Source organism: Bos indicus x Bos taurus, chromosome 24 (genome assembly GCF_003369695.1).
Source record: "Bos indicus x Bos taurus breed Angus x Brahman F1 hybrid chromosome 24, Bos_hybrid_MaternalHap_v2.0, whole genome shotgun sequence".
In the NCBI taxonomy this organism is placed as follows: Eukaryota; Metazoa; Chordata; class Mammalia; order Artiodactyla; family Bovidae; genus Bos; species Bos indicus x Bos taurus.
The window spans coordinates 49,225,167-49,244,243 of record NC_040099.1 but is presented as its reverse complement, the minus strand read 5'-3'; the positions used below and the strand labels follow the sequence as shown (position 1 = coordinate 49,244,243).

The 19,077-nt window shown below is 38.8% G+C and overlaps 1 protein-coding gene across 3 annotated transcripts in view; it reads left to right on the top strand.

The window, feature by feature from the left end:
• The window catches only part of DYM (dymeclin), a 394,524-nt gene that overhangs the window by 8,562 nt on the left and 366,885 nt on the right, over positions 1-19,077 (top strand). For 2 of the 3 annotated variants that reach the window (XM_027526260.1, XM_027526262.1), the window contains exons 2-3: positions 4,586-4,687; positions 15,088-15,279. In XM_027526260.1, coding sequence (XP_027382061.1) covers positions 15,140-15,279 — 140 coding nt within the window. In that variant the 5' untranslated portion in view covers positions 4,586-4,687; positions 15,088-15,139. The remainder of the gene's footprint in view (positions 1-4,585; positions 4,688-15,087; positions 15,280-19,077) is intronic. The other variant, XM_027526261.1, reaches the window with a different exon arrangement.

Genomic DNA, 19,077 nt, shown 5'->3' with positions numbered 1-19,077 from the left:
AGAATTGGCGCTTAGCGTTTACACTATTATGACTGCATAAATGTCACTGCTAAGCTGAGTTTACCTTGTTTTCCCGCCCCCAGCTCTATTTACTTTATGTTTCTATGAGCACGTTACTGATTTTTACCAAGTATGTGGAAGGACCTGTGGGGATTGGAACCCAGGAAACTTACGCAAGACGTTACTCTGGCTACTGCTGTTGCCACGAGCAGTGAGTTGTTTTTCATCCCTGTCCCAGAGGCTTCGTTGTCTTTGTTGGTGCACAGGTAAAGTACAACCCCAGACCTTTGCAGTTCGCCACTTGACTTGAATGTCTTGAATGTAGGCTCCTCTCTTTTATTCATACTTTCGGTTTGAAACTCCTGTTACTAATCTATTAAGACCTTCTAAATGGCTCTTATTATTTTTTGTGTCCTGTTTTCTATTTGTCGTCTTGTTCTTTTTTAAATAAAATATTTATTTTTGTTTATGTTTGGCTGTGTCCAGTCCTGGTTGTGGCACGATAGGATCTGCGTTGGTGGGACCTTCTGTTGCAGCCTGCAGGCTCTGTGTTGCCGTGTGCAGGCTTCTCTCTAGTTGCAGTGCGTGGGCTCAGTAGTTGCAGCACGCGGGCTTAGTTTCCTTGTGGTCTGTGGGATCTTAGTTTCCCGACCAGGGATTGAACCTGTGTCCCTGCGTTGAAAGGCAGATTCTTAACCACTCGACCACCAGGAAAGTCCCTTGTCTTTTTGTTCTTGATTATGGGTGTTTCCTTGACCTTATCTTCTGTCTGTTGAGTTTTTAAATCAAGTTTTAATGTCAAGTTTTTTTTCTTGTTGTTTATTACCTTGACATCTTGTTCTTGGTTTATGGGAACAGTGTGGCACGGTGGTAAAGAGCATGGTTTCTGCACCTAGACTGCCATGGCCTGAAATCTGATCTGTCACTTTCTAACTCGGTTGTCTTGATCTTGGGCATGTCACTTTTCTTTGCCTCAGTTTATTCTTCTAGGCCCAGAGTTGGCAGACATTTTGTCTAAAGGGCCAGATCGTAAAAATTAGGCTTTGTGGACCCAGAGGCAAAATGAAGAAAATTATGTAGATACTCACATAACAAGGGAGAGAAAATTTCTACAAGTGTATATTGATGATGTTAAAAATACAGTGCTAATAATGGTTGAGAACTTTTTTTGCCAAGAGAGGTTTCCTATTGAGAAGAATGAAATTTCTTCTGGGGAAGAAGGGATACCGTATTACTTAATTGGAGTTCTGAGTTATTGTTTCCTATCATCAGAATTTATCACAGATGTTTATATCTAATGCTGATGTATAATGAGATTTTCTGTATTTCATCTTTGAATATACCTTTTTGTTATTGTTGTTTAGTAACTAAGTTGTGGGAGAAGGCAATGGCACCCCATTCCAGTACTGTTGCCCGGAAAATCCCATGGATGGAGGAGCCTGGTAGGCTGCAGTCCATGGGGTCGCTAAGAGTCAGACACGACTGAGTGACTTCACTTTCACTTTCCACTTTCATGCATTGGAGAAGGAAATGGCAACCCACTGCAGTGTTCTTGCCTGGAGAATCCCATGGACGGAGAAGCCTGGTAGGCTGCAGTCCATGGGGTTGCACAGAGTCGGACACAACTGAAGTGACTTAGCAACAGCAGCAGCAACTAAGTTGTGTTCAACTCATTTGTGACCCCATAGATTGTAGCCTGCCAGTCTCCTCTGTCCATGGGATTTCCCAGGCAACAGTAAGTATTGCCAATGGCTTCCTTGCTGTCTCAGGGGTAAAGAAGCCACCTGCCAGTACAGGAGACGTGGAGCCACAGGTTCAATCCCTGGATCAGGAAGATCCCCTGGAAAAGAAAGTGGCAACCCACTCCAGTATTCTTGCTTGGGAAATTCCATGGACAGAGGACCCTGGCAGGCTATAGTCCACGGGGTTGCAAAGAATCAGACATGACTTAAGAGACTAAACAACAAATATTGCCAAATACTGACATCAATTTATGAGCATATATATAACTTTTTGGCCACGCTGCATGGCTGGTGGGATCTTAGTTCCCCAGCCAGGGATCGAACCTGGGTCCATGGCAGTGAAAGTCCAAGTTTTAACCACTGGACTACCAGGAAATCCCCTGTGTGGTTTTGCTAGAGCGTGTTAATCGCTTAGAAGGCATCTATAGAGTTATGTTAGATTCATTTCTCATATTTACCCTTTAGTAAATCATTCCACTGTGGACTGATCACTTCAGTTGAGATTATGTGGAAACTCTTTGTTGCACAGTAAAATAGTTTTTGAAATGTGGAAAGTACTTTTGTACCTGCATTGAGGTCTGAAAAACGCTATTGGAAGTATAGTTTGACTTTGAAAAATTTATCTATTGCATACTTGTGTGGGATTGGAGATCTCAAGTCTTATTTTGATTTCTGACAGCATCAAAAGTGTGTAAAACAGCTTGCTGTTACTTGTGATTCACACAATATCAGTTAATTTTACAGATCAGTGCTGTTGGCCTTCTATTTTTAGATTGAATTCATTGAGAAATGTTATTAAATCTGCAGCAAAAACTAATTTCCAAAGCCATTCAGTGTTTAATAACAGTGATTGAAGGGGGTTCTTGTTCAGAACAATTTCAGTCTCAACCCTGAGCTTGAAAAATTTAAATAAAACTGTACTGTTGCTAAGCCATTGTATTGTTGCGTGGTAGAATGTTTCAGGATATTCAACTTTTATTTCTGGAAAGACTCTATGGAATTGATAGTTAAGTTCGTGAGAGTGGATGAGGTTAACTACTGGCACTCCTGGTTCAGTAGCAAGATAGATTCAAATATTTTATACAGAGTATTCTGCTCATTTAATGAATATGCTTTAAACACTTTGCATTTTAAAAAAATATTTAATTTACTTAAAAATAGAAATACTAAATGTACATGTTAGCAGAAATAACATGTTTTTGTAAAAAGGTGTTTATTTTCCAAAGTGAAACAAAAGTTTGTAAACACCTTGCGTTTTCACAAGGTTTGTAGACGTGTCAGGTGAGCTTTTTCACTGCTACACACGTTTGCCACCATCTGTTGTTTTTCATCTCAGCAGATTTCACTTCAGGTTGTACTGCGTTACTATCTTTTCAATTATTTTGGAAACCATTCATGGCTGTAGTTCTTCCATACAGACTGTTCTTTGAGCAGTTATTCTCACCAAAAGACAAGTCTTAAGGTTGTTTTATTTTCTCTAAACACATTTCTTTGTCTGCTGTAATCAAACATGGTTTGACTCATGATTGGTGAATGACTTGCCTTGCTTGGTTAACAGATGAACCATTTGGAGTCTTAGTTGTAGCCTCATTTTCATTTTTTTATTTTTGAGAAGACATTTTGCTTGTGGTGAAATGATTTTACATTTTCAAATTTTCCTGATTGTTGTTCTGATGAGTTGGGAGTGAGTGCTGTGTGGTGGGGCAGGTCATGCTGGTAATGTCTTCCCATCTTGTGTTCTAACACAGCTATGATGCTTTTACATGATAAATGCAGTACTTCAGCATCTAATTAAATATGCATTTTATTTACCTACCTATTTGGCTGCACTGAGTCTTAGTTGCTACATGCAGGATCTTTAGTTGCGGCATGTGGGATCCTAGTTCTCTGCCTAGGGATTGAACCCAGGCCCCCCGCATTGGGAGCAAGGAGTCTTAGCCATTGGACCACCAGGGAAGACCCTTCAGCATCTAATTAGATTAAAAAAAAAATCTACACTCCTCTGTGACTTAAAAGTGTGACATCATGGGACTACCCTAGTGGTCCAGTGGTTAAGAATCTGTGCTTCCACTGCAGAGGGCATGGGTTCGATCCCTGGGCAGGGAACCAAAACCCCACATGCTGTGCCAAAAAAAAGGGGGAAATATGAATGCATATCAAAAAGAAACACTAGAAGATAAAACAAATTGCAAAAAAAGAAAAAACATGACCTCAGAGTCTGCTCTGTTCTTGTTTTAATATGAGAGCTACCCACTGGTAATTTACAATGTTGACGTATGGCAGTATGCCTGACTCCTGATATGCTGTCATTGTCACAGGTGTCATCGAGATTTGTTGTGCAGTGAGTAGCAGTATAAAGTACCAAATACAGTCCTTGTCCTCACAACTCAACTCTGTCGTCATATCGCGAAAGCAGATTTAGACAATTGCGAACAAATGACTGTGGCTGTGTTTTCATCAAACTTTATTTGTCGACACAGAAGTTTTAATTTCATATGCTTTCCATGTGTCACAAAATACTGCTTAAAAATGTAGAAATCATGCTTCATGAAGCAGGCTGGATTTAGAACTTGGGTCATCATTTGCTGACCCGTGATCTAGGCAATGAGAACAACAGTACTGGCCTCAAAGGATGTGGTGTGGGGTCAACAACTCAGTGTGTGTCTAGCACTTTGAATAGGACCTGGGGATATAGTAAATGCTATGTAAATCTTTTCACTTATTATTATTTTTATTATCTCCCTGAAGATATTATTTTTAATTTTTTCCCTTATAATCACCTGCTTTCTGATTAATTTCTTTGGTTTGTTACTGTTATTATTTATTTATTTATTTATTTTCAGATTGGAGGCTTTCCTCTCACAAGTCAAATCATTTTTGCTGGCCCATTCTTAAGGTCAAGACTCCCAGCGTTGATTGGAAGCTCTGTGTGTGAGCGGATTGTGGTGAGTGGTGGGTTGTAGGCGGCAAGCCAGCTTTTTAAATGGGGGAAATTCCATATGTCTCTATCTTTTCCTCTGGTTCCCCCTCCATTTCTCTTAGGAAGAACCCTCCAGTTTCCTGCCTGGGAGGCTGGGAAACCTGCTTTGTAGCTGTGCAGCAAGCCCACATGAACGTTACTCCGCTGTTTTCATCCTCTGCCTCATTACTGTCTCCAGCCTTGGCTTCAGAGTCGAGTCTCTCCAGTCAGATTGCTGCAGAGCGTGCACACATGATTTCCTACTGGGGCGGGCGGGCAGTTGGGGGACAGGGGGGAGACTCGCAGACTTGAGCCCCGTGCCTCACCCAGCCTTTCATGGCACCCTTCTCAGTTCTTTTGCCTTCCCAGTGTTCCATGGGGTGGATTGGCTTGCTTCTTGGTCGCATCTCCTTTGGCAGGCAGGTATGCTGGGGACATCCTCAGCTCTGCCAGTTCAGTCACTGCCTCTCTTGTCACCTTTCCATCTTTCACACTTCCTCTGATCTTCTTATATCTTTTTATTTTCGTGACTCTCATTTCACTGAAGTGGAATACCCAACTGTACTTACTCAGTATAGCACCTGGAACCTAGTAACCTTGGAGAGAATGTTCCATCACTTGGACTAGTGGCCCTTGTGGTGTCTCACATGTCCTTTGGCCAGTGATTACTGCCCACTGTTTCTCTGGACTCTTGTTTCAGGGATGAGGTTTTGTCTTAAAGTCTGTTGTGTGCAAATGTGTGTGTATGTATACACACACATATATACATTCTGGAATATAGTTTATGATTTATGGAGTCTCAGCCTAGGTTGTGACAAAGTGCACCTAGCATGTTATTTGCATGTTTTGAGGGTATTAGCATGGAATTTGGTGACTCAGTCTGTATAGAAGAGGAGATTTACTGTTTATGTGAAGAACTCGCCTGCCAGTGCAGAAGACATAAGAGACGTGAGTTTGATCTCTGGGTCTGGAAGAGCCCCTGGAGGAGGGCGTGGCAACCCACTCCAGTATTTTTGCCTGGAGAATCCCATGGGCAGAAGAGCCTGGTGGGCTACAGTCCATAGGGTTGCAAAGAGTTGGACATGACTGAAGCAACTTAGCATGCATGCACGCACAAATATCAGATATTTCACAAATCAAATGCAAAATATTGAGCATAACATTTCTTGTTCACAGTATTGTTTTCACTCATGATAGTAAAGCTGACTAGAGGAAATAACTGATCAGAAAATACTGAAAAGCAGTATTATATGAGTCAGACAGCAGACCAAGGTGTAATTAAATTAACTATGAAAAGGGAAAGTGTAGTTGCTCAGTCATGTCCAGCTCTTTGCGACCCCATGGACTGTAGCACGCCAGGCTCCTCTTTCCACGGAATTCTGTAGGCAAGAATACTGGAGTGGATTGTTATTTCCTTCTCCAAAATTAACTATGGTAGTTAGTTTAACTTGGTAGTTAAGTTCCAAATGAGTGGTGAAGCTAATGAGCACCCTTGGACTAGAGAAAAGAGTGAGCTTGTGTTATGTTTAGTGACTAGGGTTTCAGGTGCTGTGGGACAGGTGTGTGGGGGAAACGCGGGTGTAGAAGGCAGGAGCAGAGGAGTGGATGAGCACCCTCGGTGTTGTGAACAGGCCCGCCTTACTTTGTTTTGGTTCCTATTTGCAAATTGAGGTTCATACGCTGCTTGTATCAGAATCACTGTGGATACTTGTAAGAAAATGTAGATGCCTGGGCACTAGCCTGACATAAGCATTTGCATTTTTAGCCTCATGCTCCACACGCTCCACTGGTGTTTTTTACGTACCTTTAAGTTTGAGAAGTACTGGTTTGGAGGATGGTTGGAAATAAAGTTAGAATTCGAACTTTCAGACTATATGGAAGGTCTTGAATGTCAGTACTGGGCTTTTCAGGTAATGAAGAATCATTGAATAATTTTTGAGCTGGTGAGTGAAGTGGTGGAAGTGGTAACTTCACTAATATTAAAAATAGGTTTAATAGTTTTCCTTGGCTGACCCTATCCTGAGCTAGGTCCTTTACTGAGTGCTTTTTTGCATGTGTCATATTGCTTCATCCTCAAAAAATCTTATGGGTTGTAAGGATTGTTGTTTTCTTGTGATGCAGTGGGGTTTGATAAATGGTAAAATGGAGATTCAGACTGATTATTCAGGCTTAGCAGGGTCTATCAGACACTAGAACCTTTGGTCTTAATTTCAATGCTGGACTGAATTTCCTGTTTTTAAGGATTTATGTAGTAGTGAAGTGTGCAGAGTGAATCCAAATGGAGAGATTGGAAGCAAAGAAATCAAAGTACTCTTGCACTAAATTGTGTGAGATTAAAGAAGCCTGGTCCCGAATGGAGGCAGCAGGAAGATCAAGAGATTTGTTTAAAAGATGACATGGAAAATTGTGGGTATTGTAGCAGAACCCACAGAACTTGGTGACGTTCTTGGAGAGTCACCCTGGTAAAGTGTTCAAGACCAGGGACCCTGGACTTAGTCTAGGTTCCAATCCTGCCTTTGCTACTTACTATGTCTGGGACCTCATGTGTTTGGTAAATTACTTAACCTGTCTGTGCCTTAGTTTCCTCACCTGTAAAATGAGAAAACTGTGCCTGCCTTTCAGATTTGTTCCTGGGGACGAGATGAATCAGTGAGCGTAAAGCACGTTGTGTCAGCCAGTCTGCTCCTAGTGCTGCTGCTTGTGTGGTTCCTCTGCCTCTGGTGCTCCTGTGTATTTATGTAGCTTCTTGTAATAACTCCATTGTAATACTTATCGAATGTGCTATAATAATTTATTGACAGATTCGTCTCTCCCACCAGGATTTGAGTCCATTAATGGCAGGGACCTGGTTTTTTTACTTTTTTTCATTTTCAGTAAACATCACATCACCTACATTTATAGTAAGTGTGTAATAAGCATGTGTGGAATATACGCTTGGGTATGTGAGTGAGATAACTTGAGCCAAGAATCCTGATAACATTGACAAGGAATAGTGACCTTTGGAGGGGTTACTTGTTTTAGGGGACAAATATTAAATTCTACTTTAAGATTTTTGATGATAGCAAGACATCAAATTGAAATGTTCAATAAGTAGAGATTTATGCTTGGGTTTTGACTGAGAAGTCAAGACAAAATATTAGTTCTGGTGTCACTCAATAGAGTTTAAAGCACAAACCAGAAGCACATAAAGATCCTTCCTGAAGGACAGCAGAGAAGGAGAACAATCCATTTTTTTTTAACTTTACATGTTTCTGGTTTTAAAAAAAGGTCGAAGCAGTGTAGGAAAACATAATGTGGAAACTCCCTTTCCTCTAAATTTCCATTTCCATTCTTCAGAGGTAACCAGTCTTGGACCATTGCTTATGTTTTCTTCCAGGAATTATCTAGTTTGTATAAGAATTTACATGCTTATTTAAAATAATGGGGTTTTACTATATGAGCTGTTCTGTGTCTTTGTGTTTGCTTTTACTGGTACTTGCCATATTTGGGATCTCTTGACACATTAACACACAAGGTCTACCTCTTTTCCATGGCTACATTGTATTCCATTATACGTTTATTCCATATTGCAGTTAATCTCCACATGATGGTCATTCCGGTTTTATTGACAGCTTGCTATTCCAAATGATTAACTTCTGGATGTATAGAACTTGTCAACTTGTATGAGTTTACCAAAACCAACATTTTGGCATACTTAAAAATTTGACAGATGTTGTCAAATACTTACATTAATGGTGGGGGTGCCTGTTTCCTTACTACTCTCACACTGCGATTAAGGTTTTGTTTTTCAACCTTTACTAATCTAATGGGTAAAAATGATACTTTGCTGTTTTAATTAGCATATTTTATTTCTCATTTATACTGAAGATCTTCTAATATATGTATTAGCTGTGAGACCTTGGCTATTTCAGGAAGTTTTTTTTTTTTTTTTGAGTACTGTCTCTTTAGCAGGTGCTTTAGGTTACCTAGGGATATCAAGATGTAAAGCCTGATTCATGCTTCTCAGGAATCATCTACCTTGGGAGATACAGCATATATACTCCAGAACAATGACATTTAAAGGTAGTTTTTTCCATAATGGGCACTTTAGGCTAAAGTAGTGGGAAGAGGAGACTGGTTTTGAGCAAGAGTGGCATCAGTTTTACACGTTAAGATTGAGTTACTGATTACATTAGCTTCCCTGGTAGCTCTGGTAAAGAACCCGCCTGCAATGCAGGAGACCTGGGTTGGGAAGATTCCCCTGGAAGAAGGCATGGCAACCCACTCCAGTATTCTTGCCTGGAGAATCCCCATGGACATGGGAGCCTAGTGGGCTATAGTCCATGGGGTCACAAAGAGTCAGACACAACTGAGCAACTAAACACAGAACTGACTGCGTTACATTAAAGATAGGTCTACTAAAAGCATCAGCATGCTGCTTATTTCTAGTATAGATTTCTGTAAGAAGTGTTATCCACAAAATTACTGGAGATATATTTATGTGTATATATATAAATACGCATGCCTGCTCAGTTGCTTCAGTCACGTCTGACTCTGCAACCCTATGGATTGTAGCCCACCAGCCTTGTCTGTCCATGGGATTGTCCAGGCAAGAATACCCAAGTGGGTTGCCATACCCTCCTCCAGGGGATATGCAGGGATCTGCATGGGATCGATGCAGGGATCGAACCTGTGTCTCCTGTATTGCCAGCGGATTCTTTATTGCTGAGCCACCGGGGAAGTCCTTATATAAATATAAATGTAAATATAAATATATGTTATATTAACCTTAAGTTTGGTGGCTTCCTTCCTTGGTGGCTCAGTGGTAAAGAATCTGCCTGCCAGTGCAGGAGATGCAGGTTCGAGCCCTGGATCTGGAAGACCCCCTGGAAAAAGAAATGGCAACCCACTCTAGTATTCTTGCCTGGGCAGTCCCATGGACAGGGAAGCCTGGCAGATAACATACAGTCCACGGGATCGCAGCAGTTAGGCATGACTTAGAAACTAAATAACAACAACAACAAATGCTTAAGTTTAAAAAATAACTCAAGTGTTCTAGGCATTCCAATCAGAGGTTGGGATAGGAGAGATCTGAAAGTAGAATTGTGGACACCATTGGTAAGCCTAGGAGACAGGCTCAGTTACTGACATATTGAGGAAAAGAAGAGCTGAAACCAGAGAAGTCTTCCGATGCACAGTGAGAGTGAAGAGCAATAGGAGTTGTGGTGATTGGCTGCTGCTAAGTCGCTTCAGTCGTGTCCGACTCTGTGCGATCCCATGGACGGCAGCCCACCAGGCTCCCCCGTCCCTGGGATTCTCCAGGCAAGAACACTGAAGTGGGCTGCCATTTCCTTCTCCAATGCATGAAAGTGAAAAGTGAAAGTGAAGTCGCTCAGTTGTGTCCGACCCTCAGTGGCCCCATGGACTGCAGCCTACCAGGCTCCTCCGTCCATGGGATTTTCCAGGCAGGAGTACTGGAGTGGGGTGCCATTGCCTTCTCCAGGTGATTGGCTAGTGGGTTTTTGAAGTTCCAATTTATTCTGGTTTTCATTAGTAAGGATCTTGGGGGTTCCACACACATTGAGTACAGGTGATTGTGTGTGTGTGTATGTTTGGAATCCTTGGCATGAATCAGATGCAGAAGAGATGCCATTGGGTCTGTTTTCCACTTTGCTTTCTGTGAGGGTGGGAAGCAGGTGGAACTTTCTGGCAAGAGTAGCTCGTGGCTGGTTGTCTGCTTGGCTGAGCTTGTTCCTTGGGGTTGCAGCTGCCTCGGGTGCTGCCTTCACTCTCTGTTCTCAGCAGATAGTACTTTGTTGTTGCCCAGGGGAGTGAGGGTAGGGGTAACAGGGCAGGATGTCCTAGGCAGGCCTGTTGCCCCTGGGCTCTGGCCCTTTTCTGGCTGTCTGCCTCTGGGCTTGGCTTGCTATTCATACTCTTGGTGCCCTTGATTGAAGGCTCTTTTGCCTTTCCTGGATGTCACTTTTCTTTTCAGTCCATCTCCAGCTGTTTTATATTTTATAAGGACTCCTCACAGCTTCTGGTTTTCTGTGTCTTTCTGAGCATGGCTGTGTAGTAATTGACAGAGTGTGTGTGTGCGTGCACGTGTGTTATTTCTAGGGTTGGGTGAAGAAAAGAGGAGGAGGAGACATTGCATTTTGTGTTCAGTTGGCCGTCCTGGTTTTCCTTGTTAACATTCTCAGTCTCCTCTTACAGCTTACAGGCTTCATTCTTGTTGTCTCAGAGAGGTTTCGTATTGGTCCTGGGTGGAGCACTTGTTTTCATACTTTGACCTGTCCTAGCAGCTTTGAAAATAAAATTTATTTCGTGTAAACCAGTAGAAAATAGGCAAAGGATATGAGCAGGTAATGGCCTCATTCACAGCACAAGAAATGAAATGCAAATTAATGCCATATTGAAAACTATTTTCACTTATCAGTTGGTGAAGACTGAAAAGTGTGATTAAAGATCGGTGACTGTGGTGTGGAGAAATAGGCATTGCTGAAGAGGGTGGAGGTCGGCAACCTCCAAGGAAGGCAGCAAGGCGGTGTAGGAGAGGGAAGATGAAGTCCCCTCTCCCCTTCTGGGTTCTTAACCGAGGCCCTGTGGTAAAAGGTCAGCAGGGGAGAAAAGAGAAGTTGGTTAATATGCACACCTCATGGGAGATACCTAGGGAAAAATGAGTGGCTCCTGAGGTGGCTCAATTCAGGTTTAAATACCATCTTAAAAGGGGAAGGGAAAGGGGAACATAGGCCTCTTAAGGCAGAGTAAATGATTTTTAGGAAGGATAGATGGGCCTCAGCAGCACAGATGAGAGATGTGATAGTTTGTGACAAAGTTTATCTCCGTGTTGTGTCAGCTTCTTGGCTCCCCTGTGATAAGAATCAATCTTCCTTGGTTGATGAAACTGATCAACTTATGATAATGGAGTTCCTTTTGGAGAGTCTGGCTTCAGGCAGATAAGGAGGGTTCAGAAAAGGGCTCACCCGGCGTTTACTGTTTTCAAGTGCGTGTAGCTCAAAATAAAGTGTCACAGTGGCGTATTTTGAGGTGGCATATTCTGCTGCCCTTCAGCAGTATCTACCAAAATTAGAAATACATGGGATCTTTGACCCAGCAGTTCTGTTTCTGTGGATTTATTGTACCTATATACTGATACGTATGTGAAATATCTTCTATACCGGATGCTTACTGGTGAGTTATTTGTAGTTTACAAAAGACCATAAATTATGTAAATGTCCACCATTATGGGACTTAACGGAATTAAAAACCAAAGTTGTTACAGTTGTAAAAAATAAATGAAGTGCTTTATATATAGATACGTAATGATTTCTAATATATGTTAACTGGGAAGAGCAAAGAGGCATATGTAGTGTGTTACGGTTTATGTAAATAGGAAAAAATATGTGTTTATATATACGCAGAAAATCTGTGGAATGACACCCAAGAAACTAGTAATATTTTCTCTGAGTTGAGAAACTAGGTGGTTAGAAGGGATGGGAGAAAGACTTTTTACTGTATATCGATTGAACCCTGTATATTTTATACCATGTATGTTACTATAGTATCCAAAAAATAAAATACAAATAAGAAATCAAGTCTGACTTAAATTTTCATTAATAGACTCTATGATATTCTTATTGTTGCCTTATGAGGTGGATGGATGGAGTTTTGCTCTTTTGAAAAATTTATCATTTATGTACTAATTAAACTCCCAAAGTAAATTTTTAATTGATTGTTGTTAAGGTACCAAAAGAAAAATGAAGTACTTGCCTATTTGATTGAGAGCAAAATGTTTTGATCTTCATTTTTTTCCTCAAGTAGTTTTATATGCAGCTTTTAATTTTTTGTTGTTGTTGGCTGTGCTGGGTCTTTGTCTGGGGTGCACGCTTTCCCTGGTCGTGGCACAGGGGCTTCTCCAGTTGCAGAGCGTGAGCTCTCATCTAAAGCCTGAGGGCTCAGTAGTTGTGGTGCACAAGCTTAGTTGTTCCCTGGCTTGTGGGATCTCTTAGGTCCCCAACCAGGGATGGAACGCATGTCCTCTGCATTGGAAGGCAGATTCTTTATGTGTCTTGTCTTTCCATCCCCTTAATAGGGTTTTCATAGACCAAAAGTTTTTAATTTTGATGGAGCTCAATTTATTGATGTTTTCTTTTATGGGTTGTGCTTTTGTGTAATGTCTAAGTATTTCCTGACCCCAAGTCACGGTTTTCTCCTGTGTTCTTATCTAAAAGTTTTATACTTTTTAAGTTTACATTTAGATCTGTAATTCACTTTGAATTAACTTTGGTATAACGTGAAAGGTTTAGGTCAGAGTGTGACCTGTTGATACCCAGTTGTTCTAGCATTATTATTTGAAAAAATTGTCCTTTTATTGAATTGATTTTGCATTGTTGAAAAACTCCAAGTGGCTGCAGTTTGGTGGGTCCATTTCTGAGTTTTTTGTTTTGATTTATGTGTTTGTCACTGTCTTTGGATTTAATTCTCTTTTTTGACCAAACGTGTGACCTGTCAGTAAACATACATAGTGATAGAAATTTTAAATTTAGATTTTAGGAGCTGTCAGCTTTAATAATTTGTATTATAACATTAAACTATATCCTACAAGTAGATTTCCTTAAGGCTGTTAGTTGTAGGCATCATAAAAGAATACTTCACATTTTTATCACTATTAATTAAGTTATGATGTTTCTTGTGTTTTCTGTATATGTTAAAAATTTAAATTTGAGTCAGAAATGGAATAGTCAAGGAGGTGAAAAAATATTTAATTAAAAAATATCAAAGTAATATATAGACATAGGTTAAAAATCAAATAATATGATGGACTTATGATGAAAAAACTGTACTACCACCCTACCCACTTGAGTCCTTTTCCCCAAAGGTGGCTACTCTCAAATCTCTGAGCTGTTGCTTCTTGTTACTTACCTCCTTATTTATAACTAATATGCTTTTACTATTATTTTCTGATTTAGTAATTTAAAATATTTTCTAAGATTGACCTCCTACCTACTTAATGGAAGTCAGAGATTTCACATTCTTAAAATAATTTTTTTAATGTTTATTTTTATTTCTTTGGCTGTGCCGGGTCTCAGTTGTGGCATGTGGGAGTAGTTCCCTGACCAGGGATGGAACCCATACTTCTTGAATTGGAAGTTCAGAGTCTTAACCACTGGACCACCAGGAAAGTCTCGACTTCACATTCTTAAGGCACCACTCTCATTTCTTTCTCTGGCATTTCCCTAGTATAGTTATTACCTCACAATTTTTGATTTAGTCTTTATATTATAGTGATTATATAAATATTCATAACCTGAAATGAGTTATACCCTGTGACTACACAAACTTTTCTTGAACAATGTTTTTTTCCCCCAGAATACATAATTAAATCATTTACTTTGTGTTCTGAGTAACAGTCATTCCTTCCCCACTTCCTTCCATATTCTCTGGTATTTTACAAATCTACTGAATAAGGTTGGACACATCAGGTGACCTATAGCAGTTCTGTGTTTTCTTCCCCAGGAGGTCAGTGGGCCATGCTGACCCTTGTTCCAGCTGTTGCACAGCTCTTGACCTGTAATTTCTTTTCACCTATCTTGTGTTGAATCCTGTTTCCTCAATTCCGTGTCTTCATTTTTCTTGGTTTATGCCCTCATACTGAAATTTTCCAGTAGCTTCAAATGGGTGCATGGGAGGTTTTTGAGTGTTGGCAAATCTAAAAATGCTCTTCTACCTTCATACTATCTGGGAGCTTTTGGCTAGGTATAGAATTCCAGTTAAAAATTTTTTTCTTAATTTAAAGGCATTGCTTCCTTATCATCTATCTATCTTCCAGTATTGCTACTGCAAGATTAAGAAACCAGTTTTTTTCTTTTTAAGAATTAATGTATAAGACAGACAGTAATAGAGGGTAATAAAACAAAACCTTTATATCTCTTCTCCATTTTCAGCAAATCTAAACAAGAATCTATTTCTTTTCTTTTCCCTTTTCTTTTCTAGAAAGTGTTTATGCGACTGAAGCCTCCCCTTTCCTCACACAATAACATTATATGAAAGCATTCTTCTGATTTTGCTTTGTATTTTTCCCATATATGTTTTAATATTTGTAGTAGCTATGAATATATCCATAATATTGTTTGTACATTTTACAGTCATATAAATGAAATTACGTCATGTCATTATCTCATAGCTTTCTTTAAATATTTTTGAGATGTGTGCATGTTGGTAATTGTAGATCTGGTTAATTTATTTTCACTAGTGTATTGTATCCCATTGTTGAGATTAAAAAAATAGAGGGAGGTATGATTTTTTTAAAAGTAGGTTTATAGTTTCTTATATTTAGGTCATGGGTAGAAAAAGTATGACAATTATTTTGAGCACATTTGAAATTTTTCTTCTTATTCTTTGTAGGTTGTTTTGTGGAAATGAAGGTTTGAGGACAAGTTATCTGCCAGATTAAAAGATGGGATCAAACAGTAGCAGAATTGGTGATCTTCCTAAAAATGAGTACTTGAAAAAGTTATCAGGCACTGAATCTGTCTCTGAGAATGATCCGTTCTGGAATCAGCTTCTATCATTTTCTTTCCCTGCACCAACAAGCAGGTAAGAGGTAACTTGGAAATTGAAAATTTGTATTCAGGGCCACATAAAGTTGTATACTGATTTTTGAAAAAATTTTTATTTTAATGTTCTCTCTCTCCATTTGTTGTACATGTACTGGTAGAAAACCCAAAAGTTATGAAAAGGAAGAAATAAGTTTTTCTCTCTCCTTTCCCCCACTCAGCCACCTCCTTTCTCCAGAGATGATTCCTGGTAGCAGTTTCTTTTGAATCCTTCCAGAAATAGTAAAACCATATATTTCATGTAGTTTTACAAGACTGTTTAAAGACAAATACTAGCATACCACACATACCTTGCTTTTTTCTTCGTGCTTGCTGTCCTTGCTTTTTCCCCCACAGTTAATATGTACCTGTCTTATTCTTTTAAGTGACTGCAGAGTATCAATGTGTGCTCAGTAGCTCAGTTGTGTCTGACTCTTTGTGACCTCATGGGGTGTAGCCTGCCAGGCTCCTCTGTCCATGGGATTCTCCAGGCAAGAATACTGGAATGGGTTGCCAGTCCCTTCTCCAAGGGATCTTCCCGAACCAGGGATCAAACCAGTGTCTCCTTCATTGTAGGCAGATTCTTTACCACTGAGCCCCTGGGGAAACACCAAGAGTATCTGCAGATTATATGAAATCAGTTTTTTATTGGTAAACATTTAGATTGTTTCTAATATTTTATTATAACAGATAATGCTGCATATATAATTTCTCATGCATACAAGTAAATTTCTAGTATAAATTCCTCAAAGTAGAATTGCTGTATCAGAATGTATGTGCATTTGTAATTTTGGTAGATATTACCAAACTGCTTCATGGAAGTTGTACTAATGTATACTTCTACCATCAATATATGAGGAGGTCTGCTTTCCCACCCCTTTATCAGTTTAATGCATTTTTAGACTCTTTGGCCTTTGCCATTTTGGCAGGTGAAAACCAGTATTTCCTTTTTAACTATTATAAAAACTGACCAACATTTAACTATGTAGAGTGACTAGAATGTTGAATTCCCATTATTCAGTATGTAGATTTTAAGGATTTTTATTTATTTTTAATAGTTTTATTATGAAAGACTGAATGATGGCCCCCTAAAGATGTCTGTGGCATAGTCCCTGAAATCTTTGACTATGATGATATGTTGTAGCATGTATCAATATTTCATTCATTTTTATTCCTGAGTAAGATTCATGTATATGAATATACAATCATTTGTTTATCTATTCATCAGTTAACAGCCATTTGGATTATTTCCGTATTTACTTCATCTATATTTTAAAGTACTCTAAAGTAAAGTAAAATACAGACGTTTTCTTTATAATCATAATACCATTCTCACATCTTAACAATCACAAAATTAACAGTAATATCACACAAAATAACAATAGTTTCACTTACCCAGTCCTTCTTAAAATTTCCCTAGTTGTTTTGTAGTTTGTTTTTTACAATTAGGAAATAAAGAAGGTGTATACCTTGCATTTGGTAGTTATATTTCTTGAATGTCTTTAATCTCGAACAGAGCTATATATTTCCCAACTCCAGCCACTATTTTCTTTTCCCATATGCCTATGCCATTCATTTTTTTTTTCTTTTAAGAAACTGGATCAGTTTTTCTGTAGACTGTTCCGCCTTCTAGATCTACCTGACTACTTCTTATATTTTGTTTTTTTATTTGACTTTTCTATAAATTGAACATCAGATTTAAAGATGATAAAATTTGGGTTAAACATTTTTGGTAAAAGTAATTCATAAGTGATGCTAGGTGCCTTATATTGTATTCAGTTAGGATACAGAAAATGCGAAGTCTTAATCAGTTATCATGTTAAGACTGAGAGGTTTGGTTGTGGTTTAGAATCCACTGATGATTTTGGTTCCAATCACCTATCTTATAAGAGATTACAAAATGGTATTATTTTTAATTTGGTCATTTCTTAACTGGAATTCTCCTGTAAAGGATTGCTTTCATGAATTAAGTTATAGTAAAATATAGTTTTTATTATATTATTAATAAGGGGAAACAATTCTTTTCTTCTACTGATTTTCAGTAATGAAAATGGTACCATCATGACAACTAAGTCTGTATTTCTTCTCTCCCTGACCCTAGAGTTGGAAGGGCTATCTCTCAGTCTTTTGACTATGAATTAAATATATATATATGTAAAATGTATGTATATGTATTATCCTTTAACAATCAAGGTTATGTTTATTTTCATATGTTTGAGGGTTAAGGATTATTGGTATTTGCTTTTTGTAAATTGTTTATATATTTTGGCAATACATTTTTATTTCTGAGTTTTAGATATAGTTGGATTGGACTCTACAAGGTTGACTTAGTTTACATTTTGTGATAATGTGAGTTAGTTGTATATTATGGGAAGTAGCTACATATTAGTGCTTTTGAGATCCTTGGAAAATTAAAGGTGGTTGTGGATTGATGAGAGAGGTCAAACTGAAGATGAACTATAGTATCAGTACATTTTGAAATCATTTCCTTAATCATGAAGAAATTATCATTGAGTATCTCTGCTCATGTTGTAATAAGACTTAGAGGAAAAAAGAGCATATAAAGAGAATATTATTTATTATTCAAAATAAATTTTCTTTTCACTTATGTAAACTGTACTACAATCCATTTGTGCTCTGCCAAAAGACATTAAAGAAGACTTAGCTGAGTTTACATGTCCAGAGTGTCCAACAAGGTCTTTCCTTGTGGTAGTGTGAGAGCAGAGTACGAACTGCAACAACTGGAGTCATGGTAGGACAGGCATTTAGGAAGTTTTGTCCCTAGCTGAAAGAAGTGCAGCTGAAACTGTAACCATAGGAGACATTATGCTTCCAGAAAAAACCACAAGGAAAAGTATTGTAGGCAATGATAGTAGCTATTGGATTGGGCTCTAAAGGAAAAGGTAGAGAGATTCAGCCAGTCAGCATGGAAGTTGGAGATAAAGTTCTTCTCCCAGAATATGGAGGCACCAAAGTAGTTCTAGATGATAAGGATTATTTCTTATTTAAAGATAGACAAAATTTGAATGGGAAAGAAAAAAATTAATAATAGCTAAAGTGCTCTTTAGAAGGAAAGGAGGAAGAAGATGGTGTGTGTGTGTGTGTACTTGATTTATGCAAAGCTGGCACTTCAGAGCTTTGGGAAAAGGATGAACTTCTAAGCAATAGTGGTGGGAATAAATTGTTAGCCATTATTGTCTATTTCTTGACTCTTGCTGGTGCCTTGCAGTTTGAATTATTATGGCTTTATAGTTTGTTTTGCTAATTATTGCTTTTTCTCAAAGATCCTTTGCTGTTCTCGTTTATTCTTCATGTCATTTTTTTCTTAATTCATCCTTGTTTATAAAGGAATCTTAGAGTAAAAAGCTGTAAAGTGAGTAAACTGTACATTACGGTGGAGGAGGGATAGCTAGTTGAAATATCCAGAAAAGCTTTGTTCGTGATGGTTTGTATACTTTTGTCACTTTGTTTGAAGTTCCTCTTTCCTCTCCCCTGCCCTCAGCTCCTCTGCTAGTATTTGGTATGTGACCTGTAGAATGTTAACATTGAGCAGGCCTTGAGGTGGAAGGTGCTACCTCATTGATAGTCAGGGATGGTATTACTTACTTTATGAATTTTTCAACTCTAAGATGAATAACTGTAGGGAAGACTCTGAATCCAAACATTTCTGAGATTGCTCACTCCTGGAATTCCTTGGATCCCATATGTGCTTTCCTCAAGTCAGCCAAAAATTGATGTCTGCCAGTTTTTTTTAGAAGCAGTAAGTCCTTTAGGACTAATCTAATCTTTCCTTACTGTA